General features: G+C 37.8%; 1 protein-coding gene across 2 annotated transcripts in view; it reads right to left on the reverse strand.

Moving 5' to 3' along the window:
- ZNF236 (zinc finger protein 236) overlaps positions 1-12,229 on the reverse strand; it is a 192,347-nt gene that overhangs the window by 154,121 nt on the left and 25,997 nt on the right. For both annotated transcript variants that reach the window (XM_088475911.1, XM_088475912.1), the window contains exons 3-5: positions 11,774-11,938; positions 7,563-7,741; positions 2,466-2,590 (exon numbers count right to left, since the gene is read on the reverse strand). In XM_088475911.1, coding sequence (XP_088332037.1) covers positions 2,466-2,590; positions 7,563-7,741; positions 11,774-11,938 — 469 coding nt within the window. The remainder of the gene's footprint in view (positions 1-2,465; positions 2,591-7,562; positions 7,742-11,773; positions 11,939-12,229) is intronic.

Raw genomic sequence — 12,229 nt, forward strand, 5'->3', positions numbered from 1 at the left:
CTTACAAATGCTTGGTTTAAAGTGTTACCCTCATCAGACAACGGTTTTCTTCCAAAGTACCTCAAACCCACTGACTTTTTTACAACCATTTTACTAGCGTGCTTAACACTAGGAAAATGCATGTAAACTGGTACAAAACTAGAACTCTTATTTCTAGGGCCACAAAACCCACTACTGATGTTACTAGTGCTTATGCAGCATTTCAACGGTGTTCTCCGTTTTGGAACACACTGGGGGAGCATACAGTGAGCTTCAAATGTTATTACATAAACTAGAAACAAAACACATGTAAAGCATGCTTGTATTTCATAAGCACTTTCACTACCAGTTTCACTCATTTATAAAAAGAAACATTCAACTACTCCATTTATCAGTGCTCTGCAGCAATTATTTTGTCATCTGTATTTATCCCAAATACTAAATTACTTCACACTATTGGTTAGCTGCTACTAGGAAAGCAGTAACTGTGTTATACACTATACAGGAATTGCACCTTGTGAATGCCTCCTATTCATGCCAAGCTGTTAGTCTAACTACAAAACCTTCACTCAAAAGTTCTTAATACTACTGTACAAACATGTTTACTGAATGTGGCAAAGTGTTTCTTTTCAGAAGCGGTTTCAGTTGGGCAAGTCTGCCAAGCATGTCATTTTTGTGGAGTGACTGAGAAATCATTCATGTGTTTTACCATATCAGCCAGACAATGCAAGTAGTAACAGACCTACTACAGGATTAACACATGGACCATTATTACTGAAGCTGACACTACTCAGCTGGCTGCTTGATCCTCCATACTGTCCTGATAGCATTTTCTGCTTAATGCCTGTGGCATCTGTTCTTAAGGAGACAGACACAGAAAGTATTCAAATTGTTTAAGAAAACTCTCTCCTTCAACAGTGCTTTGGATGATAGAATAAGTAGTTACAAGTTTGACACATAATCCACACCCTTGTGGGTGGTTCTAAAAGGACCAGCGTAATTTTATGTGAGGATGAAGTTACCTTAGAATATCGAGTTATTAAATAATGTAGAGATACTATTTGGCAATGATCTCAAGGCCTAATGAATTCCTTATCAGGTCAGTAATGTCCATGTGATTCATTTTTATTTTTTTTTAACTCTGCATGAGGTGTGTTTTTCATGTACTGAGCAGGACTCATTTTGAGTTGAATGTAATCCTGTAAGTGTCTGCCTCCCCTCTACTCAATATGTATAATTAAGTACGTAATGAGTCCTTTATAGGAAATGTACATATGCTTTAATTTGTCATCATTAGTGCATTATCTCTTTAGGTAGATAACCTTTTGTGAAGCATGCCAGCATTCTCTCACTAGTAAATACATTCTTAATTGCCTTCTAACATAATAACATATCAAAAGGTGTCACGCATGGTTTGTTTGTTAGATCTTGGAAACAACGGCAATAACTTAGAACATTACACAACAGCTGGTGGTTTTATGTCAAGTAATAATTAGCAAAGCTCCAAGCTGCCACAGGGATCAATGTGGGCTCTAAGCCACTCAGATGAAACCACCTGTTTTATGTTGGGATCTAAATTTTATATTACTTCCACTGAATCATTCATCTTCTGTTAACCAAATTGAAATGCAGATACAATTATATAACAAGTCTTTCTTTACATAGCGCTTCTCTCTGAATAGCACTATCCTATGTAATCACTCACAACTTCTTTATTTTTTATTTTTTAATTGATAAAGATTTTTGCAAAGTGTGTTAATTATGTCAGTGATCATACACATTATTAGACCCAAAAGAAAAAAAATACTGCCACACAGTGAACTGCAAATACAATGACTAATATATATATATATATATATATATATATATATATATATATATATATATATATATAGTACTGTGTGTTTATATAAATTATATATTGTGTGTATATATATATATATATATATAATATATATATATATACACACACACACACATATTTATATATTATACTGTATGTATTATATATTGTGTAAGCATCGGCAGTGCGTGCAGCTCAGAATAAGGCTCATAGTATTATTAGATCATGTCTACATTGGACAGATTATATTTGCAATACTTCCAACTATGCTCCAGCCCCTTTACAAGTCTAATACTAATAAGATATTAATAATAACAATAAAGAATTATACAAAAATTCAGGTGTAATAATGATGTACTCCCAATCTACAGAAGTTCACACTCATAGCAGATCCCTGGGTGGGATTGCAGCTGTTGGAATGCACAATTGAAATATTGTGGAGACACCTGAACTATTCATGAGTATATTGATTAGAACAATATATAATATACAATATAGCACCTTCTTGTCCTTTTTCTACTAAATTAGTTAAAATGGGGGGAGGAAGAGAGCGGGAGGGTAGAGAAAGACCCACATTTATACACAAATGGACATTATTTCCCTGGATCAATAAATCTATACATGCAAATGTGAAATCACTTACCTGTGTGTATTCTAATGTGGCGAGTTAACTGACTTGGCTTTTGAAATGTTTTACCACAGTGTGGACAAGAGTACGAGAATCCACTTCTGTCTATGTTCCTATTGTATGATCTACTACTCGAGACTCTGTGAACAAAGAAGTATAATATTTATATACTTTTCTAATAAAGCTTCTTCCCACAACCCAGTAATACAGGTATAAATGCAGAGTAATGAAAATATACTCTCACGATATTTTTTGGGCAGAACTATAATTTTGGCAATACTGTAATTTAAATACTGTAAGGAATATGCACAATCTCTATTTTTTTGTCCTTAAACATTAGGTTCTGAATAAATGAAATTATTGATAATGCAACAGAAATGATTTCAGCAGGAGGTACTGTGAACAAGACTGGAGTTTGGTTTAATACATCCTTGCCAACATTCTGGCTGCCAGAATAGGTCGACAGAGACAAAAGGTGGATACACTAGTCGACATACAACACTAATCTTCACCCCAACCCTAACCCTCCCCTTGGTGCCTAACCCTAACCCTCCCTCCTGGTACCTAACCCTAACCGTCCGGGTAGGCACTGACCCTAACCGTCCCTCCTAGTGCCTAACCCTAACCCTCTGGTAAATGTCTACCCTTACCCTCCCTTCTGGTGCCTAACCATTGGGGTAAGTGCCTAACTCTAAAAAAAATAATGCAACGAACATTTTTGTGTCAACCTTTTGACCCTGCAGATCTTCTTACATGTCGACCTTTAGTGTGTCCACCTTTTGTCCCTGTCGACCTACTGACTGTCTAAAATCAGGTGTCTCTCTAGACATAGTCGACATTTTTACTGTAGATATATAGACCGGATCCCATGCATTACATAAAGTTATAAGAAATGAAGTTTTTGCCAAAAGTAGATTAACTAAAGAGGGTCATTGCCAATATGTTTTTGATTATACACACATAAGGGCAAGGGGGAGTGGGAGAAAGGTCGCACCAAGGACTGATATTCAAAACATCAAAAAACCCTTAAATTCCTATTGCTATTATAAATTAATGATCAGGTAAAGGGTGCTACTCAGGGACATTATACATTATTTCAAAAAAGGAGAGACGGAAAGAATCCCTATATGAGTGCACTATTACTTATAATAAAAATAAAATATAACCTTTATTATTAGAATTCTTAAAATACACCCTTGGGTGAACAAACACAGCAAAATACAAAACATACAATATTACATATAACAGAACATATTAAAATATGTGTGCTCAGTCCTATATATTTGTCACAAATACACTTAATAGTGTCCATTTGTGTACCTATTAAATTTATAATGCTCCTAAATTAAACATTATAAACCATTTCTCTGTTTGTAATTGTGTTTCCACAACACCACATTGATTCCAGAACAGCAACACTGTATCAATCTCAGGAGTCTGGTTTAATATTGGATAACAAACAGATCATTACAGAGTATCCAGCCTGCCAGTAATTCCTCTAATTTACAGGTGCTTGTTCCCATTCATCACTAATTAATAGCTTGGTTCATACACATGGGGTAATAGTATAATATAAAGCGGCATTGCTGACTCTGGCCGCATATCTCTCTCATTCAGCCGAGTTATCACATAAGGCAGCGCTGCTTACAGTGGCCACATATCTTTCTCAGCTGGCTCACTTAATATACACAGCAGCGCTTTGAGTCTGGCCACGTGTCTCCTCTCAGCTAGCCTGATATATCTCCTGCTCTGAGAGTGAAAGCTGCACTATTTGCACTGGCTCTGTAACGCCGTGCAAAAGCTACAGCTAGAATTACTATAATGACATTCAAATTATAGGTACAACAGGTATTATTAACATTTAGGACTGGCACAGAGAACGCCTAGACATCAGAATATAACACCATAGTAAGGGGATTCATTTGGTTGATATAATCATGTGTGCTTACAGATCTAATATAACTGGATCTTCTCAATTGAGACGTACATACGTGGGTTAAACTAATTGCTGATACTCTCTATTAAGCAGCCAATAATTTGAGAACATCTCAAACTGTCATTGAATTTAGGAGCATTATAAATTTAATAGGTACACAAGGGGCACTGTTAAGTGTATAGGTGACAAATATATAGGACTGAGCACACATTTAATATGTTCTGTTATATATAATATTGTATGTTTTGTATTTTGCTGTGCTTATTCACCCAAGGGTATATTTTAAGAATTATAATAAAGGTTATATTTTATTTTTATTATAAGTAATAGTGCACCCATATAGGGATTCTTTCCTTCTCTCCTTTTTTGAAATAATGTTTTTGATTATATTATAGTATTTTGTACTTCCTGGGTAGTTTCTCACATGCCTAAAGATTGTGACCCAGCCAACTCGGGTTTGTTTTTTTAATGCATCTCCAAATAAATATTTTGTTTGACAATGCACTGAATTCCATTCCCTAGTTGTGCGTCCCTCTTCCTGTCCATTGTAGGTTGCAGCTATTCACTTTAATTTCAGGGAGGACAGTACAAGAACTCATTAAAAGCATATAGCGAACATTACATTACAGATACTGTATTTGAATAAAAAAAAAATATATGTAAAGATATCTTTGTACAAGGAAAGTAACTTTGTAATGCTACAATAGACACTGTGACATTATGATGGCCTTGGTTTTACTGGTACCATTAATCTCCTTTTTGTTACTTATTTCAACTGTAGCTGATTCAGTCATATTTGCAGCCATCCAACTTCCAAGTAAACCACATAGCCTACAGTGCATCCGGAAAGTATCCACAACGCTTCACTTTGTCCACATTTTTTTATGTTACAGTCTTATTCCAAAATGTAATAAATTAATTTTTGTCCTCAGAATTCTGAACACAATACCCCATAATGACAACGTGTAAAAAGTTCACGATTTTTGTAAATTTAATTTAAAAAAAACAACTAAGAAATCACATTTACATAAATATTCACAACCTTTGCTCAATACTTTGTTGATGCTCAATACTTTGTTGATGCACCTTTGGCAGCAATTACAGCCTCAAGTCTTTTTGAATATGATGTCACAAGCTTGGCACACCTAACTTTGGGCAGTTTCGCCCATTCCCTTTTGCAGCCCCTCTCAAACTCCATCAGGTTGGATGGGAAGCATCGGTGCACAGTCATTTTCAGATCTTTCCAGAGATGTTCATTTGGATTCAAGTCTGGGCTCTTGCTGGGCCACTCAAGGACATTCACAGAGTTGTCCTGAAGCCACTTCTTTGATATCTTGGCTGTGTGCTTAGGGTCGTCGTCCTGCTGAAAGATGAAACGTTTGGGGTCACGAGCACTCTGGAGCATGTTTTCATCCAGGATGTCTCTGTACATTGCTGCATTCATCTTTCCCTCTATCCTGACTAGTCTCCCAGTTCTTGCCGCTGAAAAACATCCCCACAGCATGATGCTGCCACCACCATGCTTCACTGTAGGGATGGTATTGGCCTGGTGATGAGCGGTGCCTGGTTTCCTCCAAACATAACGCCTGGCATTCACGCCAAAGAGTACAATCTTTGTATCTCATGGTCTGAGATTCCTTCAGGTGCATTTTGGCAAACTCCAGGTGGGCTGCCATGTGCTTTTTACTAAGGAGTGGCTTCCGTCTGGCCACTCTACCATACAGGCCTGATTGGTGGATTGCTGCAGAGAAGGTTCTCCTCTCTCCACAGAGGAATGCTGTGCTCTGACAGAGTGACCATCGGGTTCTTGGTCACCTTCCTGGCTAGGGCCCTTCTCCCCCGATCACTCAGTTTGGATGGTCGGCCAACTCTAGGAAGAGTCCTGATGGTTCCTAACTTCTTCCATTTATGGATGATGGAGGCCACTGTGCTCATTGGGACCTTCAAAGCAGCAGACATTTTTCTTTACCCTTCCCCAGATTTGTGCCTCGAGCCAATCCTGTCTTGGAGGTCTACAGACAATTCCTTGGACTTCATGCTTGGTTTGTGCTCTGACATGCACTGTCAAGTGTGGGACCTTATATAGACAGGTGTATGCCTTTCAAAATCATGTCCAATCAACTGAATTTACCACAAGTTGACTCCAATTAAGCTGTAGGGACATCTCAAGGATGATCAGTGGAAACAGGATGCACCTGAGCTCAATTTTGATGTACATGTGATTTCTTAGTGGTTTTTTTTTTTTATTAAATTTGCAAAAATGTAAAAAAAACTTTTTTACACGTTGTCATTATGGGGTATTGTGTGTAGAATTTTGAGGACAAAAATTAATTTATTCCATTTTGGAATAAGGCTGTAACATAACAAAATGTGGAAAAAGTGAAGTGTTGTGAATACTTTCCGGATGCACTGTAAATTCACATTGACCTCAGATGAAACTGGAATAATATAGTGCAGAGAAATGCATAAAGATCATTATATTTATGGATGTTGCTGATCTCTTTATATGTGGAGCATTGTCACTTAAATTTATAAAGTGAGATCTATGGCTCAGGGTCTGACTCAGAGAGTAAACACAAGAACAAGCCACATAGATGTACTCTATCTATAAGATTTTTCTGTGTGAATGTCCAGGACTTATTCTAGCCGTTTGATTAATGTTAAAAATCCCAGCATCTCTATAAATAGAATATACTACTATGAGGAGATCCAAAAGGAGGATTATCTGTATGCAACACCAAATTTGGTTTATAGTATGTTTTAAATGATTACAGATTAATAGCTACTAAACCTGTTGACAAATAATAGCCGACAAGTTGGAATCTGTTGCATGTTGTGCATGAAAAGTAAGTAATGCCACTTTTACTGTGATTGCATAACATTTAAAAAAGAGCAATTGTTCAATTTCATATTCATTTCACTAGTTTTCAGTGATCTGTAATTCAAGACTTTTTGAAAAACTCAGAATCCTTCTAATTGTTAAGATCTTGAGGATTGACCAGCACATCCTTGTTCCTGCATTAATCTATTTTAAGATTTTACAGTTTACTTTTTTCATCTCTGCCACTGAAGCGCTTTTTAGTTTTTTTGTATATTCAAAATTTGCGTGCCAAGAAATTAAGAAAAAAAAAAAAGATGAATGAAAACCCACAAGCAAATAAAAATTGTGCTATCACCTTATTTTGAAATGTGTTTTCATATGATCTTTAAGCTGTGGTGCAGCATCAAAGGTTTTCTTGCATGATTTGCAACTGTAGGTCTTGTTACCAGCCAGCTCTTGTCGATGTTCCTCCATGTGTAGTGACAGGTGGCTTTGTAGTGTGAACTCATCACCACATTCCGAGCAAATTAAAATCTATGAAATAAAAAACACATAATAGCTCATCTTCAAAAAGTATTAATCATTTAATATTGTCCTGTAAATGAGAAAACTTAGTGCTCTAAGGAGTTAATTCAATTACCGGCAAAGTGCCAGTCATACTGATGATGTGCCACTGGAACCTTAGTAGAACGCCAACATTGACACACTAAATCACCCCCAATGTGCCCTGTTTTTTGCCCCAAAAAGGCATGTGGGCCCCACACACGTGTGTATTAGAATCCACTATTTTGGGACTACCTTAAATGAGGCATAGACATGCACCAAATATGATTTTGGGGTGAAATCAGAGCAAATTGGGGCCAATTTGAGTGCTGTTGTGGGTGTTTAATCGCCCTTCTAATGGCACATTGCGGGCTTCGCAGGCAAGTGAATTGAACCCTAAAAATCTATTTACTTTAATGGTTTGATTATATTTTGATGTATAGTATCTGACAAGCTCTTAAGGGGGGGTATCCACTTAGCGATTTAACCAAGCGATTGCACGATAACAACGTGGTTGCAAATCGCACATGCATCGTGCATGCATCGGGCATGTTTTGGTCGGAAGTGACCAGCGATGCGCGTGCCCGCTGGTCGCTTCAGACATCCGACATCACCCGTACATGCTGGTCAACCTGACTATCTCGTCAGGTTCAGCATGTGCAGGGATGAGGGATGTGCCTGGACTGAACGAGTGAACGTTCAGTCTAGGCACATCACTAGATATACAAACGAGTGCACGACAGCAATGTCGTAATCGTGCTGTCATTTGTATATCTATAAGTGGATACCAGCCTTTACAGTGAGGACAGTGTAAACTAGGAGCTGTAAGGATCTGTTAATGAGCCAGAGAAGGTGTGTATCAGCTGTCATCAATACAAATGTATAGCTATTTTCGAAATCACAGATTTTACAATTATTTTTGACAGAGGATTTAAAGTGGCTATTTAAAGCCAGACTGGTTTTGCATTTAAAATACCTGTAGCTTTAAATCCCATCATAAAAATTGCATAAAAGCTGTGATTCTATGAAATAACTATTTATGACATATTTCCCCATAGTCTACAAAAGTAGTTTTTTTGTCTTTATTACGCACATTGGCTCCGATTTGTCCAGCCTGGTCTTAGGTGCTTAAGCTTTTTAGGTACATTTTTTAAATTATTATTATTATTTCTATTGTTCATACCATACTGAACTAACACTAAACACCTAAAAGCACTGTACAAATCATGCTGTGCTGCATTTATTTAAATATACAATACAGATCTAATGAAGGCAGATTTTGTGACATCATTACATTACAGGTTTCGTGACATTGTACAAATGGTGTTTATTGCCATTTACTTTATTAGGGCTTCTTTTTAATGACCACCAATGAATAGAGGTCCCAGTCTTGAGCTGACCAGCCTGGGAGCTGGTAATCAATATAACAATGAGTCCATGCTGCTGGTTTCCACATAACAGGTAAAATCAGACAAGGCTAGGTAAAATTAGAAATGGTTATATAAACAGAAGTTAGTGGCACTCATCATTATTATTATTAACCGTCAACCATTAGAGAATTATAATTTTTATTAGCACAACCAGGGATGTGCTATTATTATATCTGGGTCATCCAGCACTCTTTTTTACTGTAACACTTATCCTGGACTAATTATCACAATAACAGTGAAAGCAGAAGTACTATATACAACAAAGGCAACCTACAGACCTCCTGTTATAGTGGACATAGAAGTTCCACAGCCACAGGTTTGCTAAAGTACTGCGTGGACACTGCGTAGACAAAAGTATTTTGTATCAGTTTACTGATACAAAATTTAATTCTGACAGTTCCAATCAAATGTTAACAAAGGGGCTGTTTTATTCCATTGCAATAAAACACACAACAGCCTTTTGTGAGTTAGCTGAAACAGGGAATTGATGGAAAAAAATAATTATTCATTTAAAGGAATTCTAATCCTACACGTTTTTATTTTTACAGCAAATTTTTGTGTAATCTACATATAACAAAAATAAAATGTGACGAATATAAAAATATTATTGTTTAAGTTTCTATGTTGTTGATACTTGCAGAGATCACCAATAACACAGTTCCCATTGTTCCCTTGCTTGCCCACATAGTTCCTATACAATACAGTATCTTGGGAGAATGACCCAGTAGCAGGGGCTATGTATGACATCTCTGGGGAGGTATAATGTAACTGAGGAAAGGGGCGAGTGTGACCAGACACAGAAAGTACTATATAAGCAGGAAAAGAAGTGTCTGATAATATACAAGTTTGCTCTTCTAGGTATAATCCAATAATATATTTAGGTTAAAGGCCCTTAAATAAATATTAGTTTTGTTTTTTAGGAACTGGAAACATAATAAGGGATTTAATGGTCGATGTTGATGAATTGTACACATAGAGATAATTTCCTGTTCTAGGGTTCCTTCAGATATTTAGATTTTCAACTTTGCATGTGGTTCCCCTACATTGCAACAAACAATATTTCTAGTGCTGACACTGGGCCTGATTCAGACCCATTCGCTATATGTGTGCGCTCGCAAACGGCCCGATGTTCTGCGTACGCGCATGATTCGTTCTGCGCGTGCGCAAACTACTCACTGCGATCGCATACCGCTCGCTCGCCCTGCAAAGACAGCCCAATGTAATGAGTGACAGGAGAGGCCGTTTGTGTGTGGTAACAGGGGCAGTCCAGTAAAAACGGGGGGTTGGCGATGCGAACGCAGGCGGCCTGAGTGTTTCAACGCCGTTTCAGAGGCGTGCATAATTAACAGATAACGTCATAGTACACGTCACTTGGCTTTTTTTTACACTGAAATGCTCGCAGAGCTTGCGGTAGGGTAAGGCTACCACAAGCACTGCGTTCGCATCCAATGGTCCTCGATGTACCAATGTTTTCATACACTTCCTGGAGATGACGTGTGCCAGTGGGCGTCTCTACATACGCTAAGGGGTGTCTGCATACACAGAGCGATCGCTCGCACAGCCAAAGTGGGTGTGCTTATGCCTTGGCGAGCAATCGCATCCCATGTCGTCAATTTGGAAAATTTGCATTTGCTCAGTGCGAGCTTACGCATCTAGCGACCGCGTCTGGCCCAATGTCCAATCCAGGTATCTCAAATAAAATCAGATGAAATCTACATACAAAACGCATTAGCTATTTTAGGAGACGTGGCAGGACTTTCAACAGGTCATAAATAGGAAAGATGCTCAAATTAAATAAATAAATACATCCACACTTTCAGAGCCGTAACTAGACTTTTTGGTGCCCTGTGCCAGAAAGAGCATTGGCGCCCCCCTCATTTTTCAAAGGGACATAATGCACCCAAAAAAGGGCATGGCTTCATGGGGAAGGGCCAGGGAAGAGATAGGAGAGGCCAGGAGATGCTGGGGATGAAATAAGAGGAAGCTACAAGCAAGAATGATAATAAACAGAAATTTGACAGGCCTAAACAACGGCCCCTGACTTGTGGTGCCCTGTGCGATGGCACCGGCCGCACTTCCCTAGCTACGACCCTGCACACTTTTTTGCATTAGGCATAGTATCTATTTTCTTTAAAACAAACAGACAAGCAAGTAAAATTAAAGATACCTTTAAATGTGGAAAAACTAGATATTTTACAAGTGGGTTTATTAGTAATAAAAGTACCACTATTACATCCACCATTACTCAAGAAACCTTGCTTCTCTAGTAATGAATTTACCAACTGCGATACTACTAATACTGTCTAAGTTATGCCGTGTTCCTATCAACTGCAGTATGTAGGCAGAACCACCTGGTCATCTCTATTGCATCCTAGAATATGATAGTCAAAATCCGTTTGGTTGCTATGGACAGCATCTACACTTGTGTGTTTTAGAAGCTTTAGCACATCTACCTTTTGGCCTTAGAACGGACTTCCTCTGTGGAGCAGGGGACTAGTGCACAGGTAATCTTGAGTTTGAGACCAACAGAGAAAGTTAGATTGAACAAAATAAGCAAAACTGGATTGAACTAAACAAAAAAAACTTGAATTACCTCTTCTTTCTCATGAAGCATAATGTGGGCTTTGAGACTGGCCACTCGGGAGAACTTCTTGTTGCATGCTGGACACATGGGATCATCCACATTGTGTGTAGACTTATGAAGCGTAAGGTTAAACTCGATATTAAATGATAACGGGCACTGATCACATCGGTGAGGCTGTGTAACAATGAAATATATATACATGCAGTTAGACAAAATTCTCCATTAATGAATAGAACATATTGAAAAGAAAAACAATTTAAGACAGTGTGAAAGACATATTAAACTTTCTAACAAATTCATGTTTTGTTGAGAGATCAAAGCTTTAAGATATCTTCACCGCCTGAAAACAGTCATTTTGTCCATCTATCCTACATTTATGTAATGAATTCTGCAAGATCTTATCTATAAAATTCATTGGTCTGTTTGTTTATCCAGTTATGCATTCAGACACCCCTGCACCGATTG

Source organism: Taudactylus pleione, unplaced genomic scaffold, assembly GCF_031769625.1.
Source record: "Taudactylus pleione unplaced genomic scaffold, aTauple2 ptg000179l, whole genome shotgun sequence".
Lineage (NCBI taxonomy): Eukaryota > Metazoa > Chordata > Amphibia > Anura > Myobatrachidae > Taudactylus > Taudactylus pleione.